The sequence below is a fragment of the Myotis daubentonii genome, chromosome 4 (genome assembly GCF_963259705.1).
Source record: "Myotis daubentonii chromosome 4, mMyoDau2.1, whole genome shotgun sequence".
In the NCBI taxonomy this organism is placed as follows: Eukaryota; Metazoa; Chordata; class Mammalia; order Chiroptera; family Vespertilionidae; genus Myotis; species Myotis daubentonii.
The window spans coordinates 81,528,990-81,546,588 of NC_081843.1; the positions used below are offsets into that span (position 1 = coordinate 81,528,990).

A 17,599-nucleotide genomic window follows, 5' to 3' on the forward strand; every position below is an offset into this window, starting at 1 on the left:
CAGGTGCATTACCACATGCCCATGCCCAGACTGGAAGGGCCTGAATAATGACTAGAATAATGCTGCCTTCCTCATCAGGGGGCTCCATAGCTCAGTCAATGTTTACAGGATGCTTCCTGGGGCCTATTTAGCATGCTGCAGGCCAGCAAGGCAGAAAGCAGCATCAGCTGACAACAACAACAAAAATATATGTAAGCAGTGATGGGCACCGTCAACTCTGTGTTTGTTGTTTAAATGCCGGTCCTGCAAAAAAGGTACTGGTTGCTTTTTCTTTTCATCTAATACCCTTAAGAGATTGATTCAAAACTTTAGTTAAGTAAGAAAATGTCAGAGTTCAACCGGTTTGTATGCATGCTGAGACTGTGGGCTTTTTTCTTTATAGTGCTCTGTCCTTTTTGAAATTACCACATTGAACACATATTATATTTATCATTAAAAATAGGAAAATGTAAATATTTTACTGTAAAGGATGTTTAAGTAAGAGAGTGAGAGGCTAACTATGATAGACGGACTTACTAGTCCCAATTTTTGCCTCCCCTCTAGTTAATTGCATTCTACATCTGTATCTTTGCCAAGGTGTCAAGGTGGGTGGAGCATGCTTCTACCCCTTGACTCTGGGCTTGACCATATGACTTGCTTTGGCCAATAGAAAATTAGCAGCTATGATGCCAGCTTTAAACATGCCTATGCAGGAGGATGTGCACCCGCATGCTCCTGTCTTTTAGCAGGAGAACATGATGTCCAAGGAAATCAGACACGGAGCAGAGCTGAACCCAAACTGCAATCTAGAACCAATCCCAGCAGAACTCAGGCTAAATCACCCCAAACCCAGCTGACCTGCAGCCACGTGAGCAAAAAATACTTATTGTTGTCTACCACTGAAATTCTGTGGTTATACAGCATTCATGTCACCAACTGATGCACTGCCAAGTGCCACACAAAAAAATCAGGAAGAAAAAGTGTGTCATGGACTGAATTGCGGGCTGGAAAAAGGCATAGCATTCTCCACATGCCCATTTATAACGGGAACCCAGTCAACCATCATCCAGTTTGAGAAAACTCTTCAGCAGGCAGAGGTTGTTTCCTCTTCTCTTATGAAATATAAAATTATTTCACTACAATTACAGTCCGTCCTATGAAGCAAGAGCTACTATATGACCATTCAATAATGGGATTTCACATAAAAAATGTAGTGAGGCTCTTTCAATGTTAAAACATATTATTTTACAACATGGTTTTAAATGTTTACGATTACTTTTCATTTTATGTGTATACCATATTATGGTTAACCAATATTCTTTTGCTAGTTATGCAGATGATTTGCATTTTTTATTATTATAAATGGTGCTGCTCTAAATATAACTAGAGTTCATTTTCTGCATATATTCATGACTATTTTCCCGGGAATGAAATCTGAGAATTAGATTTGCTGGGTTAACAAATGTATAAATTTTAAGGTTTTTCATATGTATTAATTGCCTAGTTTTAATTTACTTTTGCAAAAAAAGGGAGTAGGAGACCTACAGATTGAGTCAGCCCCTAATTCCAACTGAGCAAACATTTTCCCACCTAGGATTCACTCCAATTAATCCTGCTGGAATTTACTGAAAACCTCGTGAGTGTTTACTGTGCTAAGAACAGAGTGATGGTTACAAGCATGGACCCTGGAGCCACAATGCCTGGATTCAAACCTTGATCTTGTGCAATTTACTCAGCTGGTTTGGGCCTCAGTGTTGTCATCTACAAAAGGGGGATAGGAGTTCCTCCCTCATAAATGCAAAAGAAGATATATGAAGTCCCATAAGCATATGGAAAGATGTTTGACCACATTTAGTTGTCAAGAAAATATAAATTAAGACCACAATGTGATATGACTATCTACCCATTACAATGGCTAAAATTCAAAAAGACTGGCCACACCACAGGTTGGCAAGGAGGCTGAGCAATTAGATCACTTGCCTGTTGTTGTTGGGGATATAAAATGTCACAGTTTTGGAAGCAGTTTGGCAGTTCTTTATACAGTTCAACATACACCACTGACATTCACAACGTGGATGAATCTTAAAAACATTATACTGAGCCCATGAAGCCAGGGACAAAAGAGCATGGCCTGTGTGACTCCATCCATATGAAATTCTTAAGATACTGTAAATCTAATTTATAGTGACAGAACACACAGCTATGGTTGCCTGGGGTCAAGGATTGGAGGGGAGGGGGAGGGGATGACTAGGAAGGGGCACAGAGAATATTTCTTGTCTGGGTTTTGGTGGTGGTCTGGCATATAAATTCACCAGAACCCCCCCACACATACAGTGAAAATGAGTTTATATTACTGCATGTAAATTATATTTCAGTAAAGCTTACTAATAAGATCCTCAATTTAACTGCTCTCTGGTTTGGACTAGATTTTACCACATGGTCTGCAGAGAGGCAGGACCATTCTTAAGCAGGCTGATGTTTGCACCTGGAACTCCATGGGCACCGTTCAGGACCCTCCAGGGTATAAACAAAATCCCTCCTACACATATCACCGGTGACTCACCTGTCAGCGCACCTCCCAGGCTCCCCCGCCGCAGCTGTCGTCCATCCTCGCTCAGCTGGCTTTTGAACTTCAGGGACTTTCCAGGGCCCGAGGCCAGGTCCGGGTTGCTGCACTTCCGACATGGCATGGGTGGTGGGGACAGTATGTGGTCAAGCTGCAGAGAGAAGGACAGGGCATCACTCACTGGGGATGCTCCCAACACCACCAGAATGAGAGACCAACCAGGCACACCTTCCTCCTTCCTTTTCCTTCTCTAAGTCCTTCCTTCCTGGCCCTGTTTTTAATTTGGCCAGTTGAGAGCATTCAGGATTTCACTGTGTGTCTTCCATCTGACAGAGTCTGGCTGGCTCAAAACCTTACTAGCAGGGCTTGTCAAGCAGTGGGTCACAAAGCATTCGTGCAGCGATTCTCAGCCTTCTTCCACTCATGACACATATACTAATTACTAAATTCCTGTGGCACACACACACACAAATTATTTTTTGCCGAACTGATTTTTTAAAAAGGCATAATTTTGATTCATTCACACCAGACGGCTATTGTGTTGGCTGCTGTGATTTCTTTTTATTTGACAATCTAAAGGGAAAGAGGTCAGCGCCCCTGACTAAATAGTCAGGTATTGCATGTTTTAAATTGCTGCCTTAGTGGATCATGAAAGCAAGTTTAGTAGATTGTGATCAGTATTTTTAACACAACAGAACAGAAATTATCAAAATCCAGTGAAGGAAGGGGAAGTTTTGTTTCATGACATTTTTTCTTAAGTTACCCATGTATATGTGTGTGTCCTGAGTCACCATGTAAAATATGTATCTTTCTGTGGGCCTTGATCCCCCGCCCCCACCAAAATAAAGAATATTGCTCTACAGAGAATCAATAGATTACTAATTTAGTTGTTCCCACAAAAATTCACAAGCTTTTGATGCTCATAGACGTAGGGGAGGGAAATTTCTAGCACCACGGCCCATAATGGAAATCAATACATCCCTATATCACTTTATTGCTTTTAAAAGAAAACCTGTCACAAGAATCAGAGAAACCAACATCCCTTCAAGAGACAGCTTTCTACAAGAGTCCCCCGTGTCACAACACTTACTTCAAGACCTGTCCTACTTTTATAAGAAAACCTTTCACAGGTGAATAGGGCCTTATCTCCTTAAATGATCACCTTCAAGTAAGCCTATGTGCATATATATGTGTCTAGGCAGTTACTAAGGACAGAAATATTCATGTGCACATACTATATATCCAGATAGTTATTAAGAAATTTAAAGGAAGTGCAAAAGATATTCATGGAAATTTAAATGGCCACAGAAGAGGGCCAATTTGTAGAAATTTAAAAATAGAAAAGGACTGGGTAACAGCACTCAAGACCAAGCATTTTTAGGGGTGTTTGATTGTGATATGTTTTGTTTTCATGATAGAGATAGTCATCTGGTTATAACTGTCTGCACTGTTTTCGATTGATATTATCACGGATGTATTTATTGGAGGAATAAATTCAGGAATAAAGTCATCCATTTGCCTGTCAATACACCGCAGCACATTCAAATCCATGGCACACAAAGAAATGTGACCCTGCCTATGAGTGACTCCTCCCAAGCTAGTTGAGATGGAAGAGACCATATTGGATCAGCTATTACCAGATGTCAACTCTCCCTCAGGCTCCACTGGAACCGCTGGATTTCAAGCACTTGTCAGTAAGTACAATCTCGAATTCATTGCAAGTCAGTATTTTACTGTATTTCATCGCCACTTGGCATTTTGTTGAGAGGTATCCAGAAAGCTAGCAGTGTAGCCACTTCAGGATCAAGCCATATCAGGACAAAGGGATTCCAGGTTGCACTTTTGGAAGGTATTGGTTTGAGGCTGCTGTTCACTGCATGAAGCGTCCTACAAGGAGGAATTTCTATCTAGTCTTACACATTTTTGCCCTTAAGCCCCCTGGACAATGAATTGTAACAAGGGAACCCGGACAGTGATATCAGCTACTAGAGAGTAGAGCCCAGGCAGTGGTCCAGACATAGCAAGTCATTACACAATGCAGAGGTTCTTTTTGTCTTCTTCTGGGCTCCATTTATATCCTTACCCCAATTTTTTAAACTATCAATTTTTTTTTAATTTCAGAAGAACTTTTGCAACAATAGAAAAGTCATAAGAGTAATACAATGAACAACCATATTCCCTTTACCAAAGGTGAATTGCTAAGTTTTCCCATATTGATTTAGCTCTCTCATTCTTTTTCTGTCACTATCCCAAGCACACAGTTAGATGCAGACATTGTAGATCTTCACTTCTAGAGACTTAATCATGCCTCTTCTAAGAACAAGGATGTGCTCTTAAGTGCTCCCTCCCTATACTCTATGCCTCAAATATTTTATCAAAGTAAAGTATAAATACTAGGAAAAATATAAGATTATATCAGATACACTTCATATTAAAAATGTGCTCTTACATGTAGAAAGAAAACTTGCAGCCACAAGGTGGCAATGTGCTATAGACATTCAGCGAAATGTTCCATAATAGCTACTCACCCTGTAAATGCATCAAGAACCCCTCAGAGCAATCAAGCACGTTAAGATCCATTCTACTCAGTTATTGTCTCTTAATTACTAGTTGCAGCAGCATAAAATACAAATATTTATTGTTTAAGGTTCATCAACTTCTGTCACATATTTTTCACCTGACGTTAAAATTTTCAGCTTGCAGAATTACAATGAATGACTCTAGGGAAGATTGTTATATCACAAATTAACAGTGGTGGAAAAACCAGCAGAGAAAAAAAAGAAGATAATTCCTAACTAGGAATTATGAGCCTTCCTTACATATTTCCAAAAAAGCCATAAAAAATATGAAATACATGTAGAAAGAAGAGAAAGAGATCAAGGAGAAAATGTAGAAAAAGAAAAAAGAAAATGTTTGCTCACATATATGTTGCCAAAAACTATTAATAAGCCAACGTTTTTCATCAGAATCACAACCCCAAGAGTGGAGTAGAGTTTTAAATCTGGAAAAACTGAGGCAGTGACCTGTGCGGGCTGCCAATGTTCCAAACACAATACAAGTAGAAAAAACTATAAATATAGTGCAATGTTCCAGGATCCACTTCCTTTTTCACATCCAATCCCTCTCCCAACAGGGCTCTCTCTAAATAGATCATTTTTCCAAATTTGCCACGTTGTCACTGGCTCTGCTTTTCTTTCTACAGTTTGTCAAAGCTTCTCACAATGGTCTACTGCAGCCCTGCAATTTATTTTTCATTCTTTGTCCTGATTCAAACACTCAGGATCCCTCTAAAAACGTTCCATCACACCCTAGAGCTTTTAGGTTACATCAAACCTATCACTTTACACACTGCTCTTTAAATGATTTCCGTTTAATCTTCTTCAACTTTTCCAAAGTCTTCATACTACAAGGAGCTCAACTATAAAGACAGAGGTTGTCTTTGAACTTTCGCTGATGTTCAAGGACATCCAAGCATGAGATGGTCATTCTTGCTTCAAACACTTCTAATTCCCCGCACTAAGCAGACAGTGGACTCCAAGGCGCCAGACGGACTCCTTGGTCGTGTGCTTCCCTAGCAGGCTTCGAGAGCCACAAAGTATCCTGGATTGGCGTGCATTCTCCAGAAATGGGTCCTTACCTCACTCACCAATCGCAAATATTGCTTCGTGGTGTGCTAGATTTGGTCCTAACTTCCTATGTCAGTTTCCTGTAGTTCCAAGAGCCACAAAACCACTGGAAGAGGCATATTAATAAATTTAGAAGTCAGACAGCTAGGGACCTAACATATCACTTACATGTGAGTGTTACACAACTGCTCTTGCTAGCCATTTATCACAGGAAACATATAAGCATCTTAGAGAACGAAAGGTGCACAGCTACTCTGTCTAACGCAGGTTTGGGGGAAGGTTTCTAAAATTATCAGTGCTATAGAAATAATAATCACCAAAATTCAACGTCTACAGTTTTCTACATCTCCACCCACTGTCTTCTGTTTTACAAAGTATCAGGCTAGGGAAAAAAAGAAGAAGAATTCACCGCGATTACACTGTGGTTTCTGCCATCAGTGAAGATAAATGAAAAGCAAAGGTACATAGTTCACGAGACTGGCCCCTATTTTTGTTGAGTGTCTCTGCCATCACCACCACCACCATCTCCAACCAGGGTCCAGGGGTTTCTTATTCTATGGCTATTCCCTAGTAAAAGGCACATAGTAATTTTCTTCTTAAAGGCATGTAGTAATTTTCAATGACTATTGAACCTGCAGCCTTCTTAACTGACAACTTCTCCAACCTCATCTCCAGACACGTTCATGCCCAAGTACATGAGTTCTCTAATTTATCGTTTCTAAATATTAACAACGTTGATATGAGCATAAACATATTTTTAATTTAACTTTTTTCAGAATTTCAGTTTGCATTCAATACTATTTTGAATTAGTCTCAGGGGTACAGCATAGTGGTTAGATAATCATATACTTTACAAAGGGATCCCCCTGATACCTCCAGTACCCAACTGGCACCATACATAGTTATTACAAAAGTATTGACTTTATTCCCTAGGCTGTACTTTACATCCCTGTGGCTATTCTGTAACCACCAATTTGTACTTCGCAATCCCTTCACCTTTTTCACCCAGTCCCCCAACGACCCCCCTTCCTTCCCTCCCCTCTGGCAAGCTTCTCCAATTTCAATTAATGGGAGCTCCTTTTTTCTAGCTACACTCATCACAACCTTACAGTTCTTGGAAACTTCTCTTCTTACTCCATATCCAATCAGCAAATCCTCTAACTCAACCTCCAAAATATATCCAGAATCCAATCACTTCTTGCTACCACTCTGTCCTGCCATCAGGGTATCTCTTGCAATAGCCTCCACCCTAGTCTCAGCACAGCAGCCAAGGCCCTTGGAGAGCACCAGGCAGAGGTTCCAAATCCTCTGCAGGAGTCCCCCATGGCTTCTCCTTTACCCACAACAAAATGCAAAGCCTTAAACATCAATTGCCTGCCTCCCACATGCTCCCTCCTGGGGATTAAGCTGGGACCCCTGGCATGTGCCTAGACCAAGAATTGAACCAGTGACCTCTTGGCGCATGGGACCACACTCAACCAACTGAGCCACACTGGTTGGGCTCCGAAGTCCTGATGATGCCCTGAAAGTCCTATCTCTCCTACCTCTCTGATCCTCACCCCTACTGCTCCACTCAATCCACCTCAGTCTGTTGCCAGACCTCAGATGGTCCAGGCATCTTCCCACCCAGATCCCATCCACTGATCATTGCCTGGCACACACTCCAGATATTAGCTACTGTGCTCCCTGCAACCTCCAGGTCTCTATTCCATTGTGACACTTTCAGGGGGACCTCCTCTAATCACCCCACATGAAACAGCACACCCACCACTTTATTCCCTTCTCTGTTTTTCTTCAGAGCATCTATCACCACATGATATGCTAGATCTTTTCTATTTGTTCATTATCCTCCTCCCACTAGCATGCAGATTACATGAAATAATACACTAGTCTGTTTTGTCCACAGCTCTATTAGGTCCACTGCTCTTCATAAAAGGCACCCTGTAAATATTTTTTTTGGGAAAAAAAAAGCCAACTTCTAGGACTATGTCCCAAGAAAACAGAAACACCAATCAGAAAGGATTTATGCACCCCTATGTTCATAGCAGCACAATTTACAATAGCTAAGATTTGGAAACAGCTTAAGTGCCCATCAACAGATGAGTAGTTTAGAAAACTGTGGTACATCTACACAATGGAATACTATGCTGCTGTAAAAAAGAAGGAATTCTTACCATTTGCAACAGCATAGATGGAACTGGAGAGAATTATGCTAAGGGAAATAAGCCAGTCAGAGAAAGATAAATATCACATGATCTCACTCATTTGTGGAATATAATGAACACATAAACTGATGAACAAAAATAGAACCAGAGTCATAGAAGCATTGAACAGACTGTCCAACCTATGAGGGAATGGGGGGGGCGGGTATGAGGGGGTAAGAGATGAACCAAAGGACTTGTATGTATGCATATGAGCATACCAATGGACATAGACAGTAGGGGGGTGGGGGCAGCCAGGGAGAGGTCAATGGGGGAAAAGGAGACTTATGTAATACTTTAGACAATAAAGAATTTTAAAAACTTGTTTTAAGAAAAAAATGAATTGCAAATATCTGGTATTTAGTAAAAGATATAACAACAGATAAATAAGGAACACATGCCACAAAGGGTTTTTACTGTTGGAAAAATCAGAATAAAATTGTATTAAATGTTACTCAAGGTGAAAAGGCTAAAGTGAAATCTATAGTATTCTGACAAAATCGAACATGTCAGGTATAAGAAAAGACCCTTAGGTTATAGCAAATGACATCTTTTCAAAGAATCTTTTCCATATACAAACTAATATGCTAATTTTTGAACACTGCTACCTTTGAAGGTGATTCCTAAATAATTAATTATTCGACCTTTTAACTATCTCCTAACTAGCATATTCACTTGTGTCTATCAATCCAAGCCTTTTCCTACCCCCAGTCCTCCTTTCTGTAATTCCTCACTTACTCTCATGGTGTGGCACATGCATTTTAAAGACCCATTCAGAATGCATGTGCCCTAAGGCCGAAGTTCATTAGTTCAAAGGGATCACAATGTCATCCGCATACATAATGAGGGCTCGCCAGTAAAGTCTTTTTTTATGATTAAAAATGAGAGAGAGAGAAAGAGCCTCACCATAGGGTTACAAAGACATTGTTCAGTTATTCTGTTTCTTGATATTAAATATTCTAAGAAACCAAAGATATGAAAGTATAGGAATAATTATAAAACTGCATAGACAATGTTTATAATTAATGAACTGCTCCATCACCAACATCCAAAATGGAGTGAAACTGGCAATCTGAAGTGACTATTTCAAAATTGGATTATATTTACTTTTTTAAAAAAAAATTATTTCTTATCTTTTACAACACCATGGATAGACCTGGAGAGTATTATGCTAAGTCAACTAAGCCAGTCAGGGAAAGATAAATACCATATGATTTCACTTATATGTGGATTATATTTACTTTTAAACCAAAGCCTATAAACAACATTTAAAACTTGATGCAATCAGGTTATATAGTTAAGACAGTCATTACTGGATTCATACTAACTCCACAGTTGTTAGAAACACCAACACTTACTATCCTAATGAAGACATAATTATCTCTAAGCCTATTTTCTCATCCACAAAATGTTAGTAATAATGCTACCTATCTCCTGAGATTGTTTTAAAAATGAAAGGAATTCATACGTGTAAAGCACTTAAAACAGTGTGTGAAGTACAGTAAGCACACAATGGATGTTAGTTGTGCTGGTTATGACATTTCTATAGAGGAAGTCCCCTCATCCACAAACATCACTGCAGGTGTATTTCATCATAAATTGTTTCCAAGAAAATTAAACTGATTACAATTGTACGGAGTTTTCATTTTTCCCTTTATGGCTCAAATGAGAACATGGTTTGAACTGCTTTAGAATTATTTCTGTCTGTAACTCGCACACCATGTTCAAGAGCACGAACCCCTGGGGCTTGATCACCCAGCGCTAGGAGGTTTGCAGTAGGCATGAGACAGAGAGGTAGAGAGGTGAGGAGTCCAGTCCAAATTTGAATTGTCAGGGACAGAATCGCAGGGCCATGCCTTGGACAAGCCAGTTCCCGCCTCTCTGAAGTACAGACCACAGAGGCGGTAAGGATGCAGAGGGATGATGGACAAAAGGGGCTTGACACAGCATTCAGCACATATAAGCACTCAATAACTAATAACGCTGGTGATAACTGTCACCATAGCTCAGCTCAAGTCTCCTCCTCCCTTAGTCTTAACTAACATTTAAGTCTCACCACTACCTGAAGAATATGCCAGCTCCTGGCCCCCAGCATCTTAGAACCTAACTATGGATTGAGTCAGACACTGAGAGAGCTACTACAATCCTGGACCACATTGTGCTGGGACCCATTTAATTGATTTTGGCCAACATGCACTTTAGATCACGCCACCCAGAAAGCATGCTTCCATTTAATGATACTGTAATATTTAGCCCTATAAGTCTTGCCATTCTGTTCTATAAACATGTAAGGAAGGGCCTTTCTTTAACAGGATCTTCCTTGTCAATATTTATCTCTTTCTAAAAATATTTATTAAGCAACTGTGTGCCAGGTATTCCTCAGAAGGGGAGAAAATAGGCAAAAATTCCACCATTCTGGAGCTTCATTCTCAGGGGGACAGAAACCTGGAGAAAATGCTGTCAGTGTCCACATTAGAAACAGATGTGCTTCTGCTGGGTTATGGTATATTTCATCCTGGGGACCCCATAAGCCACATAACTCATCAGGCTTCTCCAATTCGGTCGCTGGAAATCACTTGCAGTCCACCACCCCGGTGAGTGTGGCATGGCCAACCTCTATCAAGACTTCATGGATCTGGTTCCTGCACTACCTTCACTCTGGCTTCACCTCACCCCCTGCTATGAACTGAATGCCGTGTTCCCACCCCCAAATTCATATTTTGAACCCTAACCCTCAAGGTGATGCTATTTGGAGATAGGGGCTTTGGAAGGTGATTAGTTCATGAGGGGGATTAGTGCCCTTGTAAAGGAGACCCCAGAAAACTCCTGTGCCTTCCACCATCCCCCGTGTGAGGACACAGTGAGAAGATGACTGTCCATGAGTCAGGAAGCAAGCCCTCACCAGATATCGAACTTTCCAGTGCCTTGATCACGGACTTCAAGGCTCCAGGACTGTGAGAAATAAATTTCTGTTGCTTATAAGCCACCAGTCTGTGGTAGTCTGTTACATAGCTTCAACTAAGACACTTTCTATACAACTTGTGGTAATTTTGTCACCCAGAGGATATCTGGCAATGTCTGAAACCATCCTTAGTTGTCACAACTTAGCAGTGACAGGGGATGCTGCCAGTACCTCCTGGCTAGAGACCACAGACGCTACTGAACAATCTGCAATGGTCAAGACAGCCCCCAATAACAAAGACCTATCTGTCGCCAAATGCCAGGAAAGCCATGTTAAGAAACTGCTCTACGCTTACTTTTCTTTTGTCTGTCTTCACCTATTTTTAAGTGATTTTTGCTGAGTTATCTGTTATTGCAGGTCATCCTAAAACCCTTTGAGAGCAAGAAGGGGGACAGAGGAAGAGCACAGATAGAATCTTAGCAAAAAATGTTCAATGTCAACAAGATTTGTTAGGCGAATAATTTCCTGAGCCACATTAATTTACCCAACCTATTAAGAGTTTATTGCAATTCACTTTCTCAACGAATCCATGTTTTGAAAAATTAACACATCAATAGAATGTGTTTAAACTAGATGTACTAGATACCAATATCATTTTCCATCTTTAGTTTTGTAATTAATTCTTTGAATCACAAACTTCAATTCACAATAAAAAAGTGTTTCAGAAACATCATTATTAGAGCAAACTACAATTGCCTTCACCTAAACAGAGCTGCATCACACTTCATTCCTTAAGAGAATTGATTTTCTTTCTTTCCTTCCCTGAGAAATATGTAAATTAGCACTTTGATATCAGTATCTCACTTTTGTCTGTCAACCCAACTTCAAGAAAGTCAATTCCTTTGCTTATGAACATTTCTACACACACGTCCACCCCCAGCAATATCATCACAGTCCCAAGGACAGAGCACCACACAGCAGGCGTTTAATTGTTACTGTGGTGTTTACATTAAGCAATAAGTTCAATAGTCTACAGATGTAAAAAAAAAAAAAATAGAGCTACAGTTTTAAAACATAATATATTACAGTTTTTTTAAAAAACGCAGCACTTCTCAAAGTTTAGTTTAGGAGCAATGACACTGGGGAAAGCTCAGAGGGTGTACAGATTTGACTTTACACACGCATGACCTGTTTTCTGTCGCTTTAATATTCTAGATGTTTCCCTGACCTTTATATAGGGATCTAATCTATGCCTGGAGTTGTTTACTTATCTGAACTCATTAAATTTCCCTGGTCCCGCCATGTCCCCATCAGTGACATAAGTAAAGATTCTGGCCGCGGTTTACAAAGCAGGAAGAGCATACTCCTCACCAGCCATCGTCCTTCCATTGAACGTCAAAGGGGAAATGCGTTCGCCTCTCCCTCTAGCAGAGGGCAGACCCCCAGTTAGGTAGTGGCATTATTCCCATTTCACCAGGGAGAAAGCAGATTCAGAAAGAGTAACCCTCCACAGCTATTAGTTCCATAGGTGGCACAAAAGGAATCAAGCCCAAGATTCCTAGCTCTATAGCCCGAGTTCCTTCCACTGTCCCCAACGGTCTCCTAGAGAGGGGCTCCCAGTGGCGAAGCACATCAAAGCCACTGTTAAACTGCTCTACAGTTGGAGCCCCAGAAAGTTAACCTTAATTTCCTCTTCCATCACGGAATGGGAAGACTCCCCAGGGAAGACTGGGTGGGTCATGGACGCTGGGTCAATCAATTCAAATGGTCCATTTCAGTCCTAATTGACAGCCTACACTACCAGTTTCTAGGGCTTCTATAGCTGCAATCCTTAAATTGGAATTATAGAATCACAAAATACTAGCAGTGGAAAAGACCTAAAAATCACCTATAGTCTGATTTTCTGTTTGGGGGAAGATGGAGGCCCCTGAACTGCCCACATTTACAAAGACGCCTGGTGCATAAATCCAGGCCAGGACCCACATTTCCAGACCTACAGTCTGCTGCCTATCACACCTGCTTCCTTACCCACCTTGCCTCTGCAGCCCATTGACACCCATCACTCTATTATAATCAACATATGATTTTTCTGTGAGTTTTCATTCATACACGCCTTCCACTCAGAGTTGTTTTTTGAACAAATTTTAGCCAATTATCTAATGTGGACTGAATACTGTGTTAAGGGCTGCAGATAGAGAACAGAGTAGATACAGCATTTTCCTCAGGGCATTTCCTCAGGCATGTAGGAGACAGACACACCGATGCAAGCATAACACAATATGGCAAATGCAAGGGTAGAGCCAGGTATTGGGACTACAGCGGCTTTGAGCAGCGTTGTGGCCAGCACCTAGTTGATTTCTTTTCCTTGCTGGGTTAGCTGAGCAATGCTGGGATTAATGACTGAAATGTAGAAGGGGTTGACTTGCATGTACCCACATAGACTATGATCTTCTCAGGTACCCAGAAGCCAGTCCAGAGAAGGCATAGAGTGGTGTGTAAACAGTTGCTAATATGCCTTCCGGTTTGGGGCTTTTCAAAGGCCCCCACCTTGTCTTAAGGTGTAAGAGGGATAGCAGAGTTTCTCCCACCATCGGCACCATGTGGCATGACTGGGCCTCTATGATCCTAACCACCTACTGCTCTTTGACACCAACTCTCTCAGCAGGGCCAGGGGCTCTTGGAGAAGTGCAGGGCATCACATCCCGTGTCCTGAGGGAACCAGAAGCAGTACAAAGGAGGAAGGCTGTGGCGTCAGACAGGCCCACAGCTGGGTTCGAATCCAGCCACTTACTGGCCATATAAAGGGAACAAATTATATTTTCACTATAAAATAAGGATAATTACACTCTCCTCACAGGATTCTGATGGATTAACTGAAAAGGCACTCAAATGTTTATTCCTTCCCCTTCCCTACCCTTTCTTAGCCTAGCTCATTCTATCAGAGCCATGAAAGAAAACAGTAAAGGGCTGAAACTGCTGTTCAATAACATCCATGAGAGCTAAAAATAATCTCTATACAAGGTTCTGGGAAAACCTTCAAAATACACTCTTCTTGTAAAATAATGTTAAACTCCTCAACTGGACAAACATATAAATGAATATTCATCTCATGATTTTACACTAAGAGGAAAAACGGGCTGTTGAGCAAGATTCCCGTGAGTAGCAGGAACAAACTGAACTCTGACCCAAGAGGCAAAATAAATGTTCTTAAGAAAAGCTTTCTTAAGAACTGTGAGTCACGAGTTCTCAGCAGCTTAAGGGCCTCACCTGGTTAAAATGGAAATAACTTAGAAGAACAGGAAAAACAATCACTGAGAAATTGGCAGACAGTAAGCAAACTAAAAGGAGAGCTCGGGGCAAAGGGGTGCAGGGCCATGCAATTATCTACTGTGACTTCTTAAAGAGGGAAAAAATAACCAGAGAGCATGAAGGGACCAGAGAAGAAAGAGAAGGAAAGGGCCGAGGGAGAAAGGGGAGGGAGGGGATGAGGTGAATGCAATGAACAAGAGCTCTTCAAGGAAGTGAATGCCTGCCTGGCTCCTGTCCCCACGTCATCTCCTCCGTCCATCGGGTTGTGTCCCACCATACAGCCTACGACCAAGCTCTCTTAGCAAAAATAACCAATAATAAATAAATAACTATACTAAATCATAAATGCATCATTAAATAATTATAAATAAATATATTCCATAATAATAAATCAATTCTGAGACCTTAAGTCAGTAGCTCCCGGCTCAGCACTAAATCCATCTGACGCCTGGATTTCTACCTGACCTGGTTCCCACCCGGGTGTCTACATTTCCCTGGGCTGTGCCCTCTGCGTCTTGATGACTAGTCTCCCTGACCTGTACCCTCAGAACTCGAGGTCTGGGGGCTGCCTTGCGCCCAGGGTCTTGCACTGACTGCTTCCTGCCTCTGAGATGGAGCCTCCTAAGGGCCAGATGCTGACATGCAGGGCCTCAGTGTTACCTGCCTGCCCAGGGAACTGCCACACATCTGCCCTGCCGCCGCTGGGAGTCACACCTGGGCTGAGGGCTTGCTTTAGAGCTTTGGGTAATGGTACTAATATCCTAGCATTCCTTTGTTCAGTTCACACCGTCCCAGGGCTGAATCCAAGTCATCATCCACCACCAGGTTCCCAGGCCCCAACTGTCAGGCCAAGTCTAAACTGCCAGGCCCCAGGAGAACATGAACTACAGAAACATGGAAAGAGAAAATGGCACACAAAAACATATAAGAGGAAGGAAGAAGGAGGTGGGGAAGGCAATAAGGAAGACAGAAGAAAAAGGGGAAAGGAGAGCAATTAATAGCTCGTTAGATTCTGCAGAAAATGAAACCATCTTAACTTTCTTCATGTTCTACTATTCACTTGGGTCAAGAGCACGTGAGTAACTTAATCACTCTGATCACTGATTACACTGTCACCTAAAGGTTGGATTGGCTGATCACCCTTTACAGCAGCAGTTCTCAACCTGTGGGTTGCGACCCCTTTGGCGGTCGAACGACCCTTTCACAGGGGTCACCTAAGACCATCCTGCATATCAGATATTTACATTACGATTCAAAACAGTAGCAACATTACAGTTATGAAGTAGCAACGAAAATAATTTTATGGCGGGGTCACAACATGAGGAACTGTATTTAAAGGGCCAGAAGGTTGAGAACCACTGCTTTACAGGAACCTCCTCACGTGTTTTTATCTATTCCTCATGAAAGGACATGGCTCCAACCCAGAGCCCTCTGCTGTGACCCTCACCGCCTTCCCCATCTGGCAGGAAGAAAACGTTCTCCAGGTTACAGAATGACAAACCACGATGTTCCCAGCCGTCTGAAACAGACTCAGGCAGATGACCCAGAAAGCAACCTGACAGTGAGCATCTGACCCAGGCCCGGCTCCCACGCCCAGGCCTTTGTCTTCCCATTCTTGCCTGAGACTCACAGTGGAAAAGGCTGTGCATTGAAAACATCGACTCTAAAGGCTGGAATCAAGAGACACACTGAATTAGTGGGAAAGTTTCAAGTGTGAGCTTGAAATCTGCTGGAGAACAGAGAATGATGTGGGTACAACAGTCTGTCTTCCTTTCAATAAATCTAGGACTGTCGTATGTCAGAACCTGTACTTCCAGGTAGATGAGTTAGATTTCTTCTCCATTTAAGGGGATTGTAAACAACGAATTCCTCCCTCTGCCATGTAAGTGTTTATTTAAAGATTAACAAAAAGCAGTTCACAGCATATGAAAGCGTAACTTTCATTGACACAGCCATGCCCACTGAATGGTCTGGCTGGTGATGCACACGATCCCCCAACTAACTGTATCATCATGGCTTTCAGAAGCCAGATGGCCTCCCCATCAGGGCTGTGGATTTTCTTTGTCCTCTAACTTGGCATATTCCTCTAATGGTTATCATCACCTCTACTGCTAAGAGGCCCCATTCCCACAAGCTCAAACCACCACAGCCACTAAAGGTCCATCCCTGATCTTCACCATTTATTGATATTCCTGGGACCGCATGTCAAATAAAATAATGGACCACAGCCATGCTCATTCATTTACATACTGTCCACACTCTGCCTACAACAGCACAGATGAGCTGTTCTGCATGGTCTGCAAAACCTAAAATATTTACTATCTGGCCCTTTACTGAACAAGTTTGCCAGAGCTTGATGTCCTCAGTAAATTCACTGAGCATCTACTATTTGCCAAGCACTACGAAGAGAGCGGTGATCAAAGCAACATCCCTTTCTTTCAGTGGTAGTAAGTGCTGTGAAACAGCAGTGCAGGATATGGGACAGAGAATGAGGGCCACTCCATTATTGGGGCGGTCAGAGGTCATCTCTCTGAAACAGGGCCATTTGAAGAGACCTAGAAGGAGGGGAAAAAGCTTCCAGGAAAAGCCAGCAAGGTGGCAGGACAATGGCCCCTTTCCCCAGGGTCTCAATCCACCAGACCCTCCCCAGATAGGCACAGCACTCGCTTAAGTGCCGGCACCGTCCTAAGTGTTTATCTCATTTAATATTTAAAACAACCCTCTGACACGATATTGTTTTCATCCCTATTTTACAGATAAGAAAACTGAGGCTTTGGAAGCTTAAGTGACTTGCCCAGGGTATCAGAGCTAATGAGCAATAAAGATTGTGATCCATGGTTAGCTGTCAGACCATGTTTCTCATTCCATCTTCCATGCAGGCAGCACTAGCACTATCACCCAGCTATACACACAGCTTTATGTCACTGTTATGCCTGGTCCCAGGTGCAGGCCACCTGGATGGATGAGAGAGACTGCATGGGGCCTGCTTCCTGTTTCACTCTGTATGTGGACCACC

General features: G+C 42.0%; 1 protein-coding gene across 4 annotated transcripts in view; it reads right to left on the reverse strand.

Annotated features, from left to right (window-relative positions):
* MAST4 (microtubule associated serine/threonine kinase family member 4) overlaps positions 1–17,599 on the reverse strand; it is a 521,544-nt gene that overhangs the window by 376,211 nt on the left and 127,734 nt on the right. For all 4 annotated transcript variants that reach the window (XM_059694451.1, XM_059694454.1, XM_059694452.1 and 1 more), the window contains exon 2: positions 2,543–2,696. In XM_059694451.1, the coding sequence (XP_059550434.1) occupies positions 2,543–2,696 (154 nt within the window). The remainder of the gene's footprint in view (positions 1–2,542; positions 2,697–17,599) is intronic.